Below are 23111 nucleotides of genomic sequence, written 5' to 3'. Positions count from 1 at the left end.
CCTATGGCAAATGTCCCACTTTGTCAGTCCATACTTTTTAATGGCCTCCACATTGTATTCTAGGACTTGAAATGTTGATATTAGCGTTGTAACTACAGGTTCAAAAACCGCAGCAGTAAAGTCCAGTTAGGTAGAGAACCAGAATTAGCTGGTATCACACTTAACAATAGGTTACCCTGCAGCGATGAATTTTTGTTGGTATGTGGAAAGTCTCGTCATGTGTTCACCACTATCCCATGTGCATGGATACAGCACTCTTTCGACAGGTACCTTATGCTTCACTTTGCACTGACTTTTGAAATCTTGGGTTGTTTGGCAGGTGGCCTTCTCTCAACATTGACTTGTTTCTAAGGGGGGGGGGGGTGTTTCAAACGGTTATACCCATTCTCTGTCTCTGGGTAAATGAGAGAGTACATATTGGCCAATATTCTTATGAGCCCGCCATTTCAGTCTTCAGTGAAAGACTTAAACATTGAAACTTTATTTTTTATTTTACAATGCAATACAATTCCAACTTATGGCAGGTCTTATAATCCGCTTTTTACATGAGTATTCGGTTTCCTACGTATCCCACTATATCTGACTGCGTATCCCAAACCTTCGTACTGCTGTTGATGGAGATGCCCAATGAGCGTCAAAAGTAGTGTCTCGGATTTATATGTATCATAGTCCAACGGTACTTGTACTTCATTTATACACTTATCCCCTACAACTATGACTCCATCTATTAGGTGCATGCACTCTCAGAGTCCTGGGCCAGAAGATAGTCCTGTTGCGGTCCCCAAATGTCTTTAGGTTTAGAGGCTCGTGGCAGCAGTTCCGCATACGTAGTGTTCTGTTCTTGACAATATAATAAATCTGCTAGCCATTCCTTAAACTTCGGCGCGCGGCCCCTCCCCCATCTACATGCCACCCTCCGCTTTGCCAATAATAAGGATATTGCTATGCATTTTCTGTGTTTATTAGGTATCTGTTTGGTGTATCCTAAAAGCACAATAAGCGGGTCTCTGTCTATACTGATATCTACCATCTTCTCTAGTGCCATGAACACCTGGCCCCAGTATTCCTGTACTCGTGCGCATTCTCATGCTAAATGTAGGAATCCTGCCCCTGGCTGCCCACACCTTTCGCACCGATCGCTGTTCGCTAACCTAAATCTAAGTTTCTTTACTGGTGTATAATATAATCGGTGCAAATATTTATAGTGTATTATTCTCAGCCTGCAACTTGCTGAGATCTGCGCCGTTTGGAGGCAACAATATCTCCACTGTTCATCCGTGATGTCCTGTCCTATATCCTCCTCCCAATGTTGCCTGGCTGAGACAGTTGGCTGCACTCCATGTGTGTGTACCCTGCTATATAACCCAGATACAAGGTGTTTCCCATCCTTGGAGCCTAACATCTGATGCAATGGCTCCAGATACTCTGGCTCTTGCGGGAAGTCCGGGAGTAGCGCCCTCATTCCCTGCCGCAGTCGCACATACAAAAACGTGTCTAGGGAGGAATATGCCATTTCGTGCATGAACTGTTCCTGTGTGCGTAATTGTCCTTCATGGAACAGGTCTCCCCACTTGCCAACATGGGCACGTTGATGGAGATCCCGGAATCCCTTCTCCTGTAGCAGCGAGAGGTCGGGGTGGTATACAAGAGGGAACCTAGGAGAGTATATGAAAGGTATGTTCAGGCGTATTGCTATCTGGCACCATGCATCCACCGTGCCAGTAATTGTGGTGGCCGGCTCTGCTCGAGCGCCTTCGTGCTGTAAATAAGGCCATTCAGCTAGCCAGTCCTCCGCTGCGACCTGCGGCATATAGCGAGGTGGGTTGATCCAATAGTAGGCGTAATGTGCCTGTGCGCACAGGAAGTACACCTCAAAATCAGGAATGTTAAACCCTCCTTGATCATATGGTCTGGTCAATATGGACCATTTCAATCGCGGTTGCTTCCCTCCCCACAGCAGTCTAATAAGCTCGGAGCGCAGGCGTTGGGAGAACTGCTTCCCAGGATGATAGGGTACATATAGAAATAAATAAAGGAATTGTGGGAGTATTATCATTTTTATAATGGATGCCCTTCCTGCCAATGAGAGGGGCAATGAGTTCCAGCGTGTCACGTTCGTACCTAGGTGCTCTATGGCTGTGCCATAATTCCCCCTTATAGTTTCGTCCCTATCCCTAGCGATCTGCACCCCCAGGTATCTGAGGTCATCATGGCACCACTCCAGTGGGAAATCAAGGGGGAACGGGGCGACTGCTTCCGTGAGGGGGAACACTTGGGATTTACTCCAATTAATACCCACTCCAGACAGTACACCGAAGCGTATGAACTCCCTTAACAGGGGGTTAATATTGACCTGGGGATCCCTCACATACAGCGTGATATCATCCGCATAAAGGGATATCAATATCTGCCTGAGACAGCAGCGAAACGCCTTATCCTGGTGAACTTGCCGCAGACGGGAGGCCAGCGGCTCCACCGCTATGGCGAATAATAGCGGAGATAGCGGACATCCCTGACGGGTCCCTCTGGTTATCAATAGCGGCTGAGATAGGTGCCCATTGATTAAGATTCTGGCTGTAGGTCGGTTGTACAATAATTGAAGCCACGATAAATAAAGTCAAGGGAAGCCCATCCTTTGCAGTATCCCAAATAGGTAATCCCATTCCACCGATTCGAATGCCTTGGTGGCATCCAGAAACACCGCGGCGAGCGGGAGCTCAGGTGCCACCGTCTGTATTAAGGAGAACAGGGTCCGGAGGTTATGGGACGTCGCCCGCCCCGGCACGAACCCGGACTGGTCTGGGAGTATCAGCTTATCCATAAGGAGGGCCAGGCGATTTGCCAATACCTTCGCCAAGATCTTGGTATCGCAATTCAACAATGACAGCGGTCTATATGAGTCGCACGACTCCGGGGGTTTCCCTGGTTTCAACAAAGAAGTGACTACTGCCTCCCGCATTGAGAGAGGCAAATTTCCCACCTCCAGAGAGTCTTCATAAACCTCTTTGAGCACCGGCGCCATGATGTTGACATAACTTTTGTAAAATTCGGCTGGCAGGCCGTCCGACCCCGGCGCCTTACCATTTTGCGATTGCATGATTGCCTCTTTTATTTCGTCCAGCTCAAACGGGATGCACAGAAATTCCCTCTGTGTGTCGCCTAGCCACCCGAGTGCCACCTCTCCCAGGAACTCATCTAAATCCAGCGGGCCCTGCCTCTGAGATGTGTACAGCTGTTTATAATGTATATAGAACGTGTCCAGAATTTCCAGTGAGTCTCGTGTGGACGTTTTCCCGGGAGTTTGTATTTCCAAGATATGTGAGGCATGACGGGGAACTCTGGTTATCACCGCCAGCGCCTTGCCTGGTCTCTCCCCTTCCCCATATCTACGAGCCACCCAATGTCGCCCTCTATGTTTCGCCTCCCGCTGCGATGCTTCCTCATTTTCTGATATTTTCTCCCGAAAGGCTTTTTGTATTTGCCCAGTCTCTCGTCTCTCCATTCTCCGCTCTAAACCCTTCAAGTCCTGCTCTAACCGTTGCAGTGTGTGTTACAGGTCCCGCAGTACACCGAAGCTTTTGGAGAGGCAAAAGCCTCGTATGGTCACTTTGAACGCCTCCCATATCACTTCCACACTGTCTACCGACCCTTTGTTCCTCCTAAAAAAGTCCTGAATCTCCTCCCCCAGTTCAGCTGGAGCACTGCATTGAAACCCCCCCCCCCCCCCCCCATATTATGTGATTAGAGCCAATAGTTAATATTTCACTCCATAGGGCATTGAAGAATTGCGGGCTATCCACATTCGGCCCATAGCAGTTTACAAAGGTAACAGTATCTTTTCCCATCCTCCCCCACACTATGATGTATCTGCCCTGCGCATCCTCCAACACTCCCGCCTGTTCAAATCTGACCTGCTTCTTGAACAGTATCGCCACTCCCCGGGCGTATGACGAGTATGAGGAGAAGAGGCGGTGTCCCGCCCATTTGTTCGTGAAATTATTACCTGTACTCGGAGCGAAGTGTGTCTCTTGCAGCATTGCTACATCAATTTGTTGTCTGTCCAGGTATGCTAGCACCTGCCTTCGCGTCCGTCCATCTCCTAGGCCTCTAATGTTCCAGGTTAGCACTCTCAGTATGCTGTTATCACCCTGCATCTCCATTACCCATCAATTCCAGCCGAATTTTTAGTGTTCCGGTCTTGCATCTTAAGTTTTGGATGATCTTGGAAACCTTCTCCCCTGCCTGACATCGCCCCTCGCCTAACTGTGAAACTCTTTGTAACCCCCGTCCCTCCCCCTCCCACTGAAGCACCCCAATCATGCCAGAATTATACATCCCACCCCCGCCCCACTTCCCAGTACTACCTCCTGTATTGATCTCAGTGCAGTCCCCTCTAACGTGAGACTACTAGGTACAACCACAGGCAGTACCAACAAATTAACAAACTTTAAACCATGCAAAGATAGTATTCCCCGATGGGGTGACTCCCCAGGTGACTCATGGCTACCTCGAAACCGTCCGGCTTTGCCTGTCCAAACCTCAAGCGTCCGGGCAATATTCAAGGGTGGCTGACTGTGTCTTTACATTTTAAAGCATCGCTCAATGTTCCATTCTCCGAGGGTGGATCCCCACCCTCCCTGGGTGGATGCCCCATCCTCCGCCATCCAATCCCGCATTTGGCACGAGTGGGGCTTAGCAGTCTCCTCCCGGTTAGCAATTCCGTCCATTTCCTCCCTGCTTTCATCGTTAATTCTCTTCTGGAGTCGGAGAGCATCCAGGTTCCCCAAGATGCAACGCTGTCTTCGGCTGCTTCTTTATTTTTTCAGGAGCTCCTCCACCTGTTGCGGCGTGGTGCAGATAGTCTGCCTCCCCTGGTGCGTGACGCGGAGACGCGCCGGATACAGGAGGGCATATTCCTCCATCTTCCCCGTGTTGGTGCGTTCTGGTATTCCCAGAACGCGGATATTATTCCTGCGACTGCGCGCTTCTAAATCTTCATTCTTGGCTGCGATGATTTTGAGCAGCTTATCAAGCTGTGCCGTCGCCTTCTGTGCTTGCTCCGCGGTGTCCTCTACATTGGATATGCGCTGTTCAGCCTCTTTCAGCCGAGTCTCGTGGCCTTCCAAGGTGCGTGCTATGGCATCCATCCCTGTCGCCATAGCGTCCATTTTCCCACCAATGTCAGCGAACCCCCGTCTCATCTCTAGTAGCAGTGCACTCATGCTATCCGCCGCCGTAGGTTCCGGCACTGTCTGTGCTGCTTCCACGCCGCTGTCTGGCTCTACAGTTGGTGAACGCGTCGGTTTTTTCGCGTCAAACGTGAGCCGCGACTGGCGGGCGTCCGTCTTCCCCATCGAGTCCCAGGTCCCAGTCGCCGTTTTCAGGGGATGTGTTGGTTAGTTCTTCCAGCAGCAGGTCCTCCCAGACGCTCTTCGAGCTCGTCTCGATGGGCCAAAAGAGCTCCTCCACCTCCAACTCACCGGTAATAGCAGCCGGCCTGCGCTTGGTCACTCCGCCGCGGCACCAGCGGCTAAATCTGCCCTCTCCGTTTGGCACTAGGCACTGCGGCGTCGCTCTCTGCTAGTCAGCAGTACCGCGTCCGAGATCTTCAGTCAGGCCGCCCGCCCGTGCACACTTGGCGGGTCGCAGGTGTCACCCGGGCCGATCCTCTACCCCCGGTAGGATTTACAGGCACTCCGCCTACGCCGCGTGTGCTGGCCGCTCAAGGGGGCAGAATGTCCTCTACTTTTTAGCCGGGCCTCGTTGCCGCCGCCTACTCTCCATGCCGTGGCTAAGCTCCCTCCTGTTGCCTCACTCCGCCGGTGCCGCCCCACTACCAGCTCCCCGCTCCGGGATCACCAAGGGACCACACTGTTAGCAGAGGCGATGCCGGGCGGTCCAGTTGCTGCTCCTTCCTTACGTCGAACACCGCTTCCGGTCTCTCCATGCATCTCGGGCCTCCCGTCTCCCATGACACCTCACGCCGCTACTCAGTTCCACCAGCCAGAGAAGCTGCGCCCGGAATACTCGCTCCGCTCTCTGATCGCATGTAAAGCGGAGCCGCCTTCTCCCAAATCTTATATCTCCGGAATCAGCAGGAGATGGGGCACATTTCTTTCTTGGTCATTTCAATTTTAGAGCAAGCGATGCAGGATGAATTCCGGATGACAAGGTCAGCCCGCGGGAGCCTCACCAAAGTGCGGCCATACTGCTCGTGCGCCACCTAGCGCCCCCCTCAAGACTTAAACATTATCAGAAGATCAGAAATGATTTTAGTATTCTCAGATCCTCTACAGTGTATAAACGAATTAGATAAGGTCTAAAAGATGTTTCTAACCCCTACACCTTTATTCAATGCACACACAACTGGAGGAAGCAAAAGGAAGAAGAAACAAAATATTAGTGACATTCTTAAACTACTTGGACTAATCTTTCTTGCTGCTACCTTGTATAACAAAGTTACAATGTGTTGACCCCTTCAGAAAGAAATACAACTAACTCATTCTCTCCAACATTCCTTTTCTGTTGGTTGTGGAGGTGTTTCTCAGTGTTTATATGTTTACACTGATTAGGGATGTTTCCCTTCCAGTGGGGTTTTATCAGTTGTTATAGGATTTAACCTAAAACCGGATAACCTGTTTATAATGGTTCCAGAAGGCTCTCTGATAGCATGCAGACACATTGAAAAGCATGAAAAGAAGATTGTTGGTTTGTCGTGATGTCTAGCAGGGCCCGTGCACAAAAGCTTCCATTTTAAAGGTTCACGTTTAAACCTGACATCTTTTTAGACAAGTGACCTTTTCCTGCTTTGCACGTTTGTGATAACATACTCTGTTCTGCTTCCAAGCACATTTCTGTGTAAGCATTTTATCACAACACTGTACATTATGTTCAAGGATCAAGTATACTAAGCACGCTACCCTTGCGTCTTGTCCGTTCTAAGGCAGCTCTGTGTCACAAATACAAACCAGGAATAGCTGAGGACCCCAGGAACAGTGCGAAAGGGGCCAGGTTTTTTTTATCCATTTTGATCGAGAGGGAGGAGCACTTCCATGGATATACTGGTTGTTCGCCTGTGACTGATTTCCAGCTCTGCTGACTTCTCTCACCATCCTGCAAAGGACAAGGCCTGTCCCACGCCAGGTTGACTACCTGATACATCCTCATACAGGTAAATGGGAAGTTATTCAACTCCAAGACATCTGGCATAATGTGCACCATATTATGCTCTCTACCATAGTTAGGGTTACGTGGGGTTATCAGTATGATATATATATATTCATAGGATCATTGCAACATCATAATAATTAAACTATTCACCTTTTTCACCATTCTTGTAATGCTGGTAAGAATGCGTTGTTTACTTCTGCTAATAATTGTAGCTCATGTTTTTTACACAATAATCCAATTGCTTCAATAAATATTTGAGATGCCAATTTGTGCATTTTTTGTGTCTCTCTTGGGGCATGCCTAAGGTCATAACAATAGGGTAAATCTGCTTCTACGATTTCCCTGGGATAGGAATCTGAGTGGTCATATTCTTAGGTTGCAGATAACATCAGGTACCCTATCAGGTTTAGTGGGCCAGATGGTTCACTGTCAGCTAACCAGGAATTTGGCTAACCTAGTCGGCCGGTATGAGTGGGTTCAGTCACCCATACTCTGACGTATATGCTGTCCAAATGCACAGTCTTACTTAGTAGGAACAGTACGACAAGTTGTTTGCTTTGGAAATAAAATGTACAGTAAAAAATTGCAACTTAAACAAAATATTTTGCTAAACTGCTGTTACTCTTAAATACAATTTTCCCTTATCCTCACATACTAAAACGTGATCCATGCTACTTTTGTTTTATTTTTTATTACTATTAAAGATTAACAATGGAGAATCAATGTAAAAACATTATGGGCAACATGAAACTAAATTGTATCCAATTTTTTAAAGAAAGTCACAAAAAAGTGCATCTGCAGGTATATATTTTTCAAAGGTGTAGCTTTCCGACTCAGAAATTTACAAATGTTTACAGAAGTAGGCCTACACCAAACCATACTCCGAGCTAACTTTTTGTGAATTTAATTTTAGCATGAACACATGTACACACAATTTTCCCTGCACACACACAGGAAAAAGTTATACTCCTGCCCTTGTCAGGAGTAAAGACCTAATTTTTCCAGTTTGGCCCGCGATTGTAGAGGAGTTGGTGAAACATCCTAAACTTGTCTAACATCTACAGACACAGTGCATTCAGGTCCTACAACGACTATTTTTGCCTACTTCCAGCCCCTGTAACTAGAAGTGTGTAAAGGTGACAAACTCAGAATCTCAGGGAAGAGGTGTGGCGCCGCGGCCAGGGCGACTGACTCCGGGATCTGGGGATCACGGTTCGATCCCCGGCGCCGGCAGCAGATTAGCCCAGCACCATGTGACTCTGGGCAATAGCTTGCTTAATCTTCCCGACGGCCCCCAGCGCCTAGAGACCCTTTCGGGTGATTGTTCGCCCATTACAAAATACGGATTATTGTTATTATTTAAATAATCAGGGAGGCTATTATCAGAGTTCTGATATAATGAGAATGGTGCCATAATTTGTTACCTCCCTGCGGTACGCCAAAAGGGACACGTGTGTTATTTTTTTTTAACAGGGCAAGTACATTTATGAGGCATCCCATCTCTCGGGCAAGCAGATATTTTATAAAAGTCCACATCCTGAATGTTCTAATTTTACTTACCTGACCAGCAACCTCAAATGTATCAAGTTGCAAATGTAAGAATGACCGCATTTCTGTACTTCAAGGTGGGGTCTGTTTGAAGCATATTGCAATTGGTGATCATCTCGTGTTGATTCAGCCATGAAACATTTGCGAGTGCTTAAAGAGTGTGGTTTAATGTGTCTTTGTTTTTCTTACAACTGGATGCTTTGTTGATGAGTGACTTTGGCTAGTGTCCGTAGGATCAAATCAGGAGAAGTTCTGTTTGACAGTGTGTTTATTTTGTTGGAGAGGTGGTGGTTGAAGAGAATGTTTTTGTGGCATCTGATCCAATATGTGTTTAGTGCAGCGTTTCCTTGTAATGGGATGTTTGTTCATTTGAGCCAGGATTGTCAATGAAATACTTAGTAATTTGACATATTATTTTGTAAGGTCTTTTATCGCGTTTAGAGTCTGTTTTCACAGGTGTATGTTGATGCAATACACTCTGATCTTGCTCTAAGGCATTGGTTTTTAATCTGTGAGGTCCATGACAGCTACTAGGAAGCCCTGCGGTGGCTTAGAAATTTAATAATGTCAGCAGATTAATAAAGTGTATATAAATATAGAAGGAAAATGTAAATTTAACATTTGTAAAATGTTCTGTAAATGTGAAGAAATTTTAAAATTGGAGGCTAAATATAAAGTTGGTATCCTCAGCTTGATTCATGAGAGCGGAGAAAGCATGACAAACAGAATATAGTATGGACGATGGGTGGACTCGATTGCAGCCACAACCAAAAGAGAACATGCAGTAGGAGCAAAAAAGACAGTGATATGCTAGAGTCTAGCATATTGTTTAGTCTTTTAGACTCCTAGAACCAACTAAGAAAAGCTCCAACCTTCCCATTATAATTAGAGTTTTCAATTTTTGGAAATTAAATAAAATATTTCCTCCTGTGTGTATTTGAACAAAATTTATTTCTGTAGTTTTGTGTGGTGTTTTGATGTTCAAATCCTAGATATTGCTTTGACTTCTAGTCATAACTCGATGGGGGTCCTCAAATTCCAGTAATGATGCAGTGGGGTCTGCAGAAGTCAAAACGTTTAGAGCTGTTACTTTAAAAAATGGAGTTATTTGGTAGTTTGCAAGGCAGTGGTGGTGGAAATGCGCATTGGCTCATAGGGCGAATTCACGAAGTAGTAGATGCCAGTTGTCTTTAATTATGTTCAAAGATGCAATCTGTGAAAGGTAAAATAAAGCCATTTTGTGCCTGTTTGTAGCAGAGAGGTATGTGAATAGTGTCAGGTTAAAGTTGCAGGGAAAACATTTCTGTGAATTTCAGTGTGGTGTGCAGAGAAGTGTTAATGAGGTTCATGTGAAGCACACCAATTTTATTTTACCTATCTCTTTCCTTTGCCTCACCTTGCTATATGTCTTACATTCCCCATCACTCTTTCCACCCCACTTGACCATCATTTTCCCTAATGCTCATGTCTGTACATCTGCATTATCCGACCATCCTGCTTTAATTACCCTTCTCTATCCTTTACTTCAGTAAAATGTGCTGGGTACATTCCCCAACTCCATCTCCTTCTGCACTTTACCATCACTATTTATTATGCTCTTGTCTGTTCCAGTCACTCACCTGACAATCTTGATTCCTTGTTCGTTACTTTCCGTGGTCTTGCAATGCCATCCTCCTTACGCTGTACATAGCTTCATTTTGCCATTTTGTTTACATACCCCATCCTTCTTTGCTGCACTCTGCCACTCTGCTTTCATTCCCCATTTGTCTCCATTCTAGTGCCTCACTCGATCATCCTGCTCATGTGCTCCATCTTTCTGCTCTACTGCTTTTCTTCTCCCAATTATCCCTTTCCTTACACTGCCATCCTGCCTACATTCCCCATCTCGCGCCCTTGCTTCTCTCTGCCATTCTGCTCCAGTTCTCGATTTGCCCCCTTTCCCATATGGTCTTCCCATAGTGCCGCGCCCAACCATTATGCTTAATCTCCCCGCCTCTCTACTTTGCCTCACACTCCATCCTGTTCTAGGACCATTCCTCCTACCTTTATTTTACTCTGGCCTTGTTTTTCTTCCTATTTTCTCTAGCCTTGCTCTTCCACCTCTTTACATTGCCTAGTGATCTTTCTGTCTGTGTTCCATTATTTATTTGTAGAGTTTTATATAGCGCTGGCTAGACCCTGAGGTATCAGAGCGCTTTACATGAGAACAGTTGTACAGAGTTACATCAATTACCATAGCATAAAATAAAATGGATACGAGTCACTTGGAGCATAGATGGTGGGTGGGGGAGGGGGATTGAGACAGGGTACAGGAAAAAACAAAGTCAGGCAAACCGACAATGGAAGAACGAAAATCAAGGGACCCTCAAAATCAAAGTTCACGTGCCCAATAGTCCGAAGTGGGTTGCGGAATCTCATCGTCCAGTGCCAGACTCGCTCTCTGTGCTCGAGCACCAAGGGTAGTGGAAGGGGCAAAAAGGAAGGAGCGGTTCGGGAGTCTCGCTGTGGCCATCCATATCGGAGGGGGGGGGGGGGGGGGGGGTGATAGGTGATCCGACGGGGGTGGTCGAATTGATATCATGTAAAGGCAGGTGACACCAAGATGAGGACCGGCAACTTGGAGCGAACTTTGTAGATAGTTGAGGTCGTCAAGATGGGGGATTGGGGCACGGATCCATAAACCTCCAGCACAAAATGGAGGGAGTACAAAACAACAGAAAGTCAGGGGAAATCTGCTCGGGCGCACAAGGCAGGAGCTCCGAAAGAAAGGGAGGCAGCAGCGGGGACCAGGAGGACGCGTCTCCCCTCTGAAAGTGAAAACATGCTCGGGGGTACCGGACCACATCGCCGTGGCACTCACCGCTGCTGCAACCCGATCATGGGAAAAAGAATACTCACGCGTCCCAGTGGCACCACAGGAGGCGAAGCAAGAGGTCCGGCAGCAGGGCAAGCAGCAGCGGCTCAAACCCAGAAGGGAAGGGCATGGCCAGGTGGGGCAGACCTCAGCCCAGCTCAAACTCGACAGCCATCCGGAGATCCCGACCAGGCAGTGGCCGGGCCGAGACAGGCTCCGTCGTCAGCAGATCCTCGATGAATCATCTGAAGGAGGGGGAGGAAGGAGACAACAGAGAGACAAGGAGCCCAATGTCCGGCTGGGTAGGTGATGGCCGAGGGAATGAACCCGATTCAGTCTCCTCTATAGCCAACAAAGCAGCTCCACCGGGCATCTGCCATGTTGACTCGGACTCTGCAGTCAGAAACACTAATCACGGTTTCCCAAGAAAGAGCTTGATTTCAGCCGCGGGAGATGGAGAGACGAGGACCGCAGTCCACATAATCCCAGGTGAGCAGAAGGGTCCAAGGAGGGGGTAGATTCCAGGGGACCAGAGCCAAAAGGCAATCACTGGCCGGGAGGCTCCCGGCCGGAGCTCCTCACCTGTCGGCCATCTTGTTGAGGATGTCCATTATTTCCCTCTACCCCACTCTACATTTGTTTATTCTTCCTGCTGTTTGCGTGTAGTATTTTTTTTAATCAACACAACAGGAATATAAATTTTACAAGCGTCTCTCTTCATTTTATTAAGTGTCACTTATAGCTGTTGTAAGCTTTTTTTGTCTACTGTACAATATACAGAGTGGGCTTTGGGTCATAATTAGGTGTCTTTCTGGTGTTTGACCAATTCCTGCTCTCTATTTGATGGATTTCTTTCCTGTTCTTGTGTTTGTCCTGACCCTGGTTTATTTTTTTTTTAACTTTGCTTCTGATTGCTTGGGTCCTATTTTTTCACTGCTGTGTTGACATGCTGGTAATGCCTTTTTTATTTGTTTCAGCACTCTATGGGAATGTCTCACTTCCCTCCATTTCTCCCATCCATTTAATACCATCTCCACCAGATATTTTGCTGTGTGATTGCCTGACAGCTGCATACTTCTGCAGGGCTCTTGCTTGCTGTCCATTGCTTCCAGCTCCTGACTGTGTTAAAAATAAAAAAGTATTATTGAGGCCTGAACCCCCTCTCCCGACCATCTGCATTGCTCGCTTCCCATCCAGTGCTACCCACACCTCCATGTTTTTTTGACATCGTTGCTTTATTTTTTTGACGGTCCGACAGAAAATTGAGCAATCCAGCAGCAATTGCTGGATTGCTCAATTTTCTGTCTGTTGCTTCCCTCCCCAAGCTTAATGCTTTTTTCAATTTTTTTGCATGGGCCTAGCCGGTGCACATTGCTGCCGGGGCTGCTAGCTTCCTAAACGTTGCTCGTCATCCTCCACTTCCCACCCTGCTTTTTTCATTTCTTTTTCACGTGCTCATTTCCGTCATAATGCTTATTTCTTTATTTTTGGCCTCCTATGTGCAATAAGTATTTTTTATTCTACTCTTCTAAAAAGGCAGTCAGCCATGTTTGAAGAGAAATGAAAAATCCCAAAATGGCCATCGCTTTGCCTCCACCCATGCACCCACATAAGCGATCACCTTGTAATGGCTATTCATTATTAAACAATCCAATGCAAAATGCCTGCCCATGTGTCCACCTGGTTTGTCCCACTTCAGCGTCCTCTTTCGAATATATTCAACAAAATGGAGACACAGATTGGCAGAACCAGTAGCTTACACTTCTAAGGACGAGCCCTATTGGCTTTGCCCATGCATGTTATTGTAAAAACATGCTTTTCTATGCCTCGCCCCAGTTTTTATTCAATTATAATAAACACTTATTCTATACCATTTCGTTAATTGTTTGTAGCTGCTTGTGCTCAACACAGTAACCAGATTGAATTTGTTTAAGTTTGGTTCAATAGAATACAATAAAAAGCCTGCACTACAATATATTTTTGTTGGCATTGTGGTGCAATGTACACAGGCATTATATTGCACCATCAGCAAATACGGTGACTTTAAGTACGGCCTGTCAATCCTGAATGGTAACACTATAGGGGATAGGCCAGCCGCAACAACGTACTCAAATGGAAAAAGTCAATCTACAATAGATTTTACCATCATTAGCAGCAATCTAGTCCCAAGAATAGACTCATTCCAAGTCTGCCCACGCATAGAAAGCGACCACCACCCGCACATCACAAACCTTAATATAAACTTGGCCCGGGCGCAAAAAATAAACACGCTGGGACAACACGCAGAAACGTTTAACCTGAGGAAATTAAGATGGCGAGGACTAAACATGACGACCATAATGGACACTCTTAAAGAATACATAAGTCAAACAGGCCCCCGACAGAAGAAAATCAAATAAAAACCTGGGAAGATCTGTGTCTCTTCCTTACCCGGAACTTTCCAGCTACCAATAGAAACACAAAAAGGCTAGACATCAGAAAGGATCCATGGTTTAACCTTGCTCTACGAGATGAAAAGAGAAGGATGGCAAAAGAGGCGCAATCCCACGCCATGGCGGACAGAATGGGTAAGGATACAGATAAGGATAAACTAAAGGATCTACAGATGAAATATAAGAAGATGCTCAGGGAAGCAAAGACAGAATATAAAGAAAAAATCTGGACAAAACTATTGTGGGCAAGCACATTGCCAAACAGTATGGAATTCTGGGGCATCATGAGTAACATGACAAAGGGAAAAAAATTACAACAAGAAGCGGGAATTGGCGAAAAAATCTGGATACAGCATGTACATAATAGGTACAGCAGTGTGAGGAATGATAAACACGCAATGGTAATAGACCCCTCAAAATCCCCAAAAGATCTAAGACCTGAAGGAGAAGAAGATACCGGTCAAGCAGGAAGCTGCAACGATTCAAATGATCTGATCGACATAAAGCAATTGAGAGGAATAATAAAAAGATTAAAAACGGAGGGGGCGGCAGGCCCGAATGGACTGCCCAATGCACTATTTAAACTCGCTCCGGATATTTAGGCTGACTACCTTGTGCCTTTTTTTTAATCTGTTCTACAGACAGAACAAGGTCCCCAAATCTTGGAAAGGGAACATTATTCATCCAATATTCAAGCAGGGAGACCACAACAATCCAGAAAACTACAGATTGATATCATTGATGGATGTTGAGGCCAAACTATATGGATCATGTCTACTTCTCCACCTGCAAGATTGGATGGAAGAGACAAGTATAATCCCCATGTATCAAACCGGCTTCAGACCAGGCATGGGCACCTTAACAAACCTGGCCACGTTGGCACTCTTAGCCGAAAAAGCAAGAAAAAGGAAAACATGGTTGTTTGCATGTTTTGTCGACTTGAGAGCCGCATTCGACAAAGTAAGCAGAAATCGCCTCTGGGAAAAATTAAGAGCATGGGGGCTACCGAGCAAACTACTGGATGCAATAATAGCCCTGCACAGTGACACTTGGGCAAGAGTGAAACTAGGCGACGGACTTAGTACCACCACCAGTATTTAGACACAGCAAGGCCTAAAATAAGGCTGTGTCCTAGCCCCGGGCTTATTCAATTTATTTATGGCAGATATCAGTAAACACATGCAAGCAGCCAATTGCCATCCACCAAACTTAGCAACTTAGAGCCGATACCCTTCTTACAGTACGCAGACGATATAGTGGAGCTGAGCAAAAGCCCCATTGGGCTACAAAGAGCGATAAACAACCTAGTCCCCTATCTGGATGGAGACAGCTTGGAATTGAATAAAGACAAAACCAAGGTTGTACGTCTTGTGGACCCTAAAAAACCCAAGTTCAAATGGTACGTAAAAGGGACTACAATTGAAGAACAAGCGGCCTACAAATACCTCGGCTTAAAAATGGACCTAAAAGCAAAATCTCAATCGTTAATTTTTGCGTACAGATTACTGAACAAAAAACTGGGTTGCCCGAACCATGCGCATCTTTTAAAAGTGATAGCTGCACAAATAGTACTGACATTGTCATATGCCCTAGTTGTTTGGTGTGGCAAAGATGTGGAACTGCTAAACGAACTTCAGACAAAGGTTTATAAAGCTGTTTTTAATTTACCAAGGTCCGCCGCCCCAGCTCAGATCCGGCTGGAATTCGGCCTTCAAAATCAGAAATTCCGAAGCATGAGCAGCTTTGTGTAACTATGCCACAAATTCCATGCATCTGAACTGGTGTCATTGAACAATCTATGCTGGAAAGAAATCAAAATCCAGATGGATCAAGACATTCCCCACTCATGGGGAGCCTATCTGAGAAAATCATTGGCAGAACTTGACATACAAACGACATGGGACAACCAGATAGACCGGGCAGTTTTTGGTAAATTGGCAAATAAGACGGCAAAGAAGAAGTCTTTCTTAGAAGATAAAATAACAACCTCGAAACGTAGGCATGGGTGGACCGTGATTAACTCCTACATATCAACAAAGCCTCAGGCCTACTTAGTAACTCATTTTAGTGTGGAGTTAAAAAAGAGTTTCACCAATTACCATTTGGGCATGCATGACTCAAAAGTTCTACAACCGTCCTGGAAAAGCAACTAGCACACTGCCGACTATGTGGTTTTTGTAATGAAACGTTAATTCACCTTCTGTGTGCTTGCCCCGCAATTAAGGAAATAAGGAGGGGGCTTTTAAAACCGATTTTTAACGAATTTGAACATTCGCACGTGCAGGCAAGCCGTGATACGTTGGCTGGAAGTCTCCTCTATAATCTTGGCGTGCCAGGGGGTAAAATATCTGGCAAAAGTAAGGGAACTTCTAAGGCAAGCCCTTTTAGAGGACATTGATAAAGTATGAACAAGGACGGCAGGGGCTTCAAATATGGCTCTCCTTCACTAGCCCAAGTAGCAAAAGGACCGCGATCCTATTCCACAAGATAACAGGAACAATACAGAAAAACAGCAGCTGACCAAACCTTATTGGAAAGTTTGGCATTTTATATGGACATTTTATCTTAAAAATAATTTAACCTTTGGATAATTTCCGTCACTTGAGCTCCTTTGAAAGTTGTGAATAATAGAACTTTCGTAGATTGTTTAACCGGTTAGCCAACATTCTATGAGCTTTATTAATGTTATTCAGATTTTAAATATTGCTAAGCTCATTGCTGATAAATGATATTTAATGGAAGATTAAGTTTAATGCATTTTTAAAGTGTAGATTGTAACGATTTTAAGTAATCATATACAAAAAACTTTTTTGACTTTGACTGGACTCATTATGCTGGTTGTTTGTTAGGCAAAGGCGCTCAGTGAGGGCCCCCAAGTGCAGAGTGTGTGGGAGGAACAAAAATATAAGGACGACAAAGACTAAGAAATTGAGGGTGAGAAAATGACGTTGAATACATTTTATGAAATAGCAGCATTTCGGCTGAAGACAAGTTAGCGCCAGCATTCCACGGTGGGTGCTTGTATCTGTACTCCTGTGAAAGTGGCAGTGATGGGGGAGTGGGTGTTGGGGCTCTCATGAGAGCTCCCATGAGAGCTCCCTTCTTTTCCATAAGAACTAGAGTTCGTGGGAGCTGGCTGATTCTAGTGTTGAGGATAACACTCTCCAGCCTGGTGAGGCTCAGACCCAGCCCTCTCCTTGCTGAGAGCGCAGGCTTACAGGAAGGCTCTGGTTGTGCTCCATCTAGCCCAAATGTTCTACTCTGTTGGGCTGCTTAACTCCTATGTGTAGCAGGGCTTGAGCAGTTGGTCATATGTTGATGGTGAACTTAGGCATACTCCTTTAAGTAATGTGTTTGATTGTGCATATTTCTACAGGTGGGGCCCTGAGTGCACACAGATATTTTCGTGATAATCCATCTGAATTATGCTGTATCATTGTGGACAGTGGCTACTCCTTCACTCACATCGTGCCCTACTGCAGAAGCAAGAAGCAGCAGACGGGCATAGTGAGGTAAGCTGCACGGTGTGTAACCTGTGGTGTGTGTTCCAGTGCTCGCCTCACTCTTAACTCCACTGACTCTCATAGAGTCTGCGCAAAGGCGGGTAAACAAGTTTGTTTTTATCAGGAACGTAAACTAGGTACTGAAAGAAACGTCGGCTCGCGCACACCTTTAGTAATACATTTGTATTTTCTTTTGTTTAGGGTTTTTTGTAATGCTTTGTTAATCACCAAATTAAAGATTTAGACCAAGCAGACGTTAGACCTGGGGAAGGCCCATTGTTGACAGGTGAATTTTAAAGTCAGTGTTTAAAATAAGCCCACTAAAAAGGCGAAAAATTCAAAAAGCTCAAAGCATATCAGTGACTGTAGTAAACATGGGCTTAACCGGAATGGTTACCTAGTTGCCATAGATACCCAATAGGGGTACACATAAATGGCAACTATGTTAAAAGTAGGTTGCACACCACTAAATTGTGCTCATACAATGTATTGTACTTTGTAAAGTTTATTTTCTGTACAGTTTGTCTTGTCAGTCCATCACATCACATAACCGGACATTTGGCTGACTGTGAAGTTCGGCCTAACTAGCATTTCTGTGTTGTAAGCAGTGCTTGTGGATTGCACACTGCTTGTGTTGTTCAAATATGAGAGTTACGTTGCACCGGAGTTGGCTGTAAGGATCAGTTTAGCTGTTTCACTCTCATGCAGTGTAATGCACACGTTACTGTCTGGATTGTGTCTCCAGCTTTTATACTACAAGCTGCTTCCCTGACCTTAGTATCTTGTGTTATCAATGCTTGACAACAAGGTGATTACCTGTAATAATAATGTAGATTTTCCTAACTTTAGTATAGGAAAGTCTTGATTTTAGTAATAACGCAGAGATGAATATTATGCATTAATTTCTTGCCTATATTAACACAGCAGCCAAGATTTAACAAGCTGAATATCCCATGAACCACTGGGAAAACAACTACTAAATGAACTTACAATGCATGCTAACCTACAGGCAGACAACCAACCGATAAATACTTTTGATTGGGAGAAGCAAACCCTCGTTTGTGCTTGACCAGGAACTAAGCAAAATGAAACATAGGAACAGTGACTAAAATAACAGCAAAAGCCATTACAAGGGTAAATAGTTCCTGAGTAAGGTCAATAACAACCAGTCACTTGACTTTGATCTCTGAAAAGAGGAACTGAATAGCGTTCCAGTTTGTGGATCCTGAAGCAAAGCTCCTTTGAAAACATGGTCAAATCTGGACTGTTTCCTGGTTGAAATCCCACATTAAGACTATGAGGAAGTTCTTTCGGAGGGCACTAGATGAAGAAAAGGAGCATAGTAACAGTAAAGAAATTGGTGGGATAACACTCACCTCTGTCTCCTTATTAAAATAAAGACTTTTCCTCAATAATGCTAGGAAAATCTACGTTTCATTACCAGACCGGAGGCTTCTATTATACTAGTTTAAAGCAAAGCCACAACGGAATTAACCACACGAGGAATATGTTTAATATAAAAGGTTCTACAATTTGAGACATTGGACCTATCCACTGATCCGAGAATGCTGTACATTGTACAAGATAGCCTCAGCCCAAAAGGCATAGATCCTCTAGCAAAATTAGCCCCATAATTAGAGGTGTTTATCCCTGCTAAACCCATAACTCATCTAACCCAACGAGTGAAAGTGTAGTATGGCTCCAGGTTATGGGGTTTCCTGTAAACAAATTAGGAGCTATAATGAAGAGAGCATTTTCAGATCAGTTGTTTTTTAAATATATTCATTTAAGCAAATACCTACGCAAAGGTTATGTTGGAAAGGGAAATATGGGTTATGGGCAGTTGTTAAATTTATCTTTGCTCTTCTTTAGACATTGATATGCCTGAAGATGTATATTGTACCAAACACATGTAAAGCTCTTACATCAGAAAGCTGTTGCAAAGAAATGAAGCCTAGTAGAATAATATGTTTTGCTAATAAAAAACGTTATAGATCATATAGAATTGTCAAGCCAAGAAATAATCAAATTCAAACCCAAATGAACATCCCACATCTGATTGTATTCTGGAACTGGAGGGCTAGAAAATCTCACTTCCTTTAAAAGTCGACGAAACTACATTTCCTGAAAAGGGAATCTGGATCTCCATGCAGACACCAGCTAGCTTATATCACCATGGGGCTCGGTAGGCCCTAGTGGTACTCTGGGCCCAGGACTGGCAGGTGAGCTGAACAGCTTCTGTCGAAATGCCTGTGGTTCACCAGGCGGATCCGAAATCCACCAAGCTACCAGAATTAGGGTTTACTTGCGAACCATCTCATGACAGTTGCTCTGCATGATCAGAAACAGATTGGGAAAAGAAGTCATTAACATTGGGCAATCAATTGACCGTTTCAGAATAGTAGAGGACCAAGGTGAGCTTCTCATGAAAGGAGTCAGATTGACTAATAATGAGATAGGACACAATATATCATTGTGAATAAGGGGCATTAAGGTAACACACCAATCATGAAGAAAAACCACTGTAGCCAGGGCCTGCGGATCTGGCCTCCTGCTGTAGAAGGAAAGATTTTGAGTATTCAAGCGCGGAGCAAAAGTGTCTACTGAAAAGAGACATGACTTAGAAGAAAGACTTTTCAGTGTTTTAGGCTGAAGATCTCGAAGGTGTCTGGAGCACCAGTCTGCAATAATGGTGAGATTGCTAAGAACATACATTGCCTGTGCAGAAGGTTTCCTATGAACACAAAAGTGCCAGAAACGTTTGGCTAGATCCACCTACGGTTTGGGTCTTCCCCCCCCCCCCCAGTGATTGGTATATCTCACTTCAGTCAGTAGTCTATTCGAAAGAATATGTATTTTGCAAAGCTATGAATTGCAAACGAGCCTGAAAGCAACTCTAAACAATTTATATGCAAAGTGTAACCTTGCCCTAGCCAAGTGCTGCCAGTCATGAACTGGCCACATCTTGCGCCTAAACCTGCCAGGCTGGCATTAAATTCTAATACTATATAAAAATAAATTACATTCCCATTCCAGGTGTACAGACGTAGGTGCTGGAAATAGGGGGTGATGGAATGAAGAAATAAAAAGTTTAATGCTTAATGCAAGTCTCCGGTCTTGATATAAAATTCAACCTCATATTTTTGAGAACTATAGTTCTCAAAAATGAGTACGGATTACCATACATCTAGGAATATTGGTAACTACAATATCAACCAGAGATGGCTTCAGAGTTTATTATGGTGGTAGGTGCCAGTACTTGGGTAGTTTACAGATGGAAAAGGCTGAGTGGTAGGTTTATACATGCAAGTTAGATTTAAAATTGTGTCATGCTATGTTAACATTGGTGTTTTATAAACTATCCTTTATTAGTGTCAGGAGACACCTTCACATGGCAATCAGTGAGAATTACACATTCATATGTATATTTCAATTTTTTAAATCTACATTAAATCGTTTATGGTGGTGAAAGATGTTTTCTAGCATTGAGTCCTTCATAGATTTACTTGCTTTTGAAATATTCTGCACTATCACACTGGGAAACCTCTCCAATAGTACAACAGCAGTAGAACTCAATACACTTCAGGAGCTATTGTCCTCCGTTTGACTGGGCTATCATTTTTCCCTGGTAAGTAGATGTTTCCTACTATTTTCTACAAGGAATATGTCAGATTTATACCACACGCTGAGTGAGGAAGTCTTAGATAGAGTTTTTGCTTGTGCTGCCAAAACCGAGAAAAATAATAGTACCTTGTTAGCAAAACTAATGTATCTTGTGCTCGGGCAAGCTGAAGGACCAAGTCCCTGTAGCAGTTTTCTCTAGGTATACTGGGAAATGTGATCTGGGGTATTTAAGCCTCTCATCAAGCAATATATTTCTCAAGCTGAAAATGATTTATCAAGCATATGTGGAGGAAGGAATCCCTGTGTCTCTAAGCTTTTCAAGTGTCATAATTAAGTAGAATAAGATTGTTCAGTGTGCAAGGAATTCTTCAGGATAAAGAAGTTAAGGACCGGGAGGCTTCTGTATTTATCGAGGGAGGGCAGTGACACCTAGGTGAAGAGACCCAAGGTGCGTCTCCTCCTGCTGTGGCGCTATCATTCCAAAATGTGCCATTGAGACTGGAGTGGTACCTGTCTGGTAGGGAACCATTTTCTCTGGGGGTAAAATAAGATCTGCCTATGTCTTTAATAACCAGAAGCCACCTGAGTAAGCATGCTGTGACAGAATTTCTGCTCATATATCCTTTAGCGTCCACCTCCACTTCTGTGGCATTGTCACCAGTCCAAGCTCTAGCAATTTGCCTCAACTCTAACACCTTTGGAACTGAAGCACTCTTTTTCAGTCTGCATCATCTGCAGTCTCCGCGTTAGCCAAGACATTTTCAGTTTCAACCAAAACCTCTACCATGACCACCCAGGCCTCCTTGATGGCCACCAGAACCTCTTTGATGTCAACCAGGCCTTCTGTGTTGACCTTACATATTGTGGAACCCCAAACCTCCTGCACTTGTGGCCCTGGAATTTTAAGGCCATCTATATGATACCATTTTGAATGAAGAGGCATGAGAAAAAGATGGAGGAGATACTTTTGTTGGTAGTAGCACAATTTCCCATCATGACCCAAGAATCTGCTAATCCTTGCAGAGGATTATGGAAGCATGTGACCAGTATTTTCTTCCTGCTCTACACAAGGTTGTACTAATAAATGGATAGTTACCCCATGCCTAAAAGCATACTTTCCCAGGGGTGGCCTTCTTTTGCCAACCACCTTTTTCACTTTACTGACATTCTCTTAAACCTTGATTGCCATCTGTCTCCATCAAGGTGAACAGACGCCAATGTTCTGGAGGGCAGACCATAGATTTTGTTACGGAAATGGCAGGTCTGGTTCCTTACCTTATCATAGCAAGGCCGTAGACTTTATTGATTATAGCTCTGTGGAGGCCCTGCATGAGCATGCAATGACAATACTGAACACTAGGTGAATTTTTACTTGAGGTCTGGCTGAATATCTGCTCCTGCAATTACCTGAAATGATTTGGTAAAATCTTAAGCATTCACGAAAAAGGTAGTTAAGCTTCAAACTCTTCTTGTCGGAGAAGTAAACCTTAATAGTGCCAATTATTGGGGTGCATATGGGGTGCAGGAACCAAAATCCTAAAGGACCATATGTCATGTGACACGATGGTGCTAAATTGGATATGGAAATGAAAGCCCTGGAAGGCATCCTCCTTTGTATAATCACTAAATCCAGGAAAGACTCTTGCGACAAGAAACTCGCAAATGGTTGCACATTGATTTTGCCCTCTTGTATTCCAACAGAGAGAGAAGGGAGAATAATGGATGTGTTTGGGAATAAGATTGTCATACTAGCTATGTTTGCGAAAAGCGTGGCAAACTTGTTTATCATCCTATCTAGATATGACAAACGATTTGATGGTCCAAACTGGGGTGGCATGGTGAGCAAACATGCGATGGATTAAACCCAGATCTGTGACTGGGGGGTGAATGTTTGATTTGTTCCGCATTTCGTCCTTCATTTGTTTTTTTTTGCATCTGGTTAGGAGGACAAGCCACCATCATTTATTCAGACTGATGGTG

The 23111-nt window shown here is 44.6% G+C and overlaps 1 protein-coding gene across 2 annotated transcripts in view; it reads left to right on the top strand.

The window, feature by feature from the left end:
- ACTR6 (actin related protein 6) overlaps positions 1-23111 on the top strand; it is a 312465-nt gene that overhangs the window by 101857 nt on the left and 187497 nt on the right. For both annotated transcript variants that reach the window (XM_085600663.1, XM_085600672.1), the window contains exon 5: positions 17381-17516. In XM_085600663.1, the coding sequence (XP_085456789.1) occupies positions 17381-17516 (136 nt within the window). The remainder of the gene's footprint in view (positions 1-17380; positions 17517-23111) is intronic.

Source organism: Triturus cristatus, chromosome 1_2 (genome assembly GCF_964204655.1).
Source record: "Triturus cristatus chromosome 1_2, aTriCri1.1, whole genome shotgun sequence".
NCBI classification, from domain to species: domain Eukaryota; kingdom Metazoa; phylum Chordata; class Amphibia; order Caudata; family Salamandridae; genus Triturus; species Triturus cristatus.
Note: the sequence above shows the minus strand (reverse complement) of the source record. Positions and strands in the feature narration are given on the sequence as shown.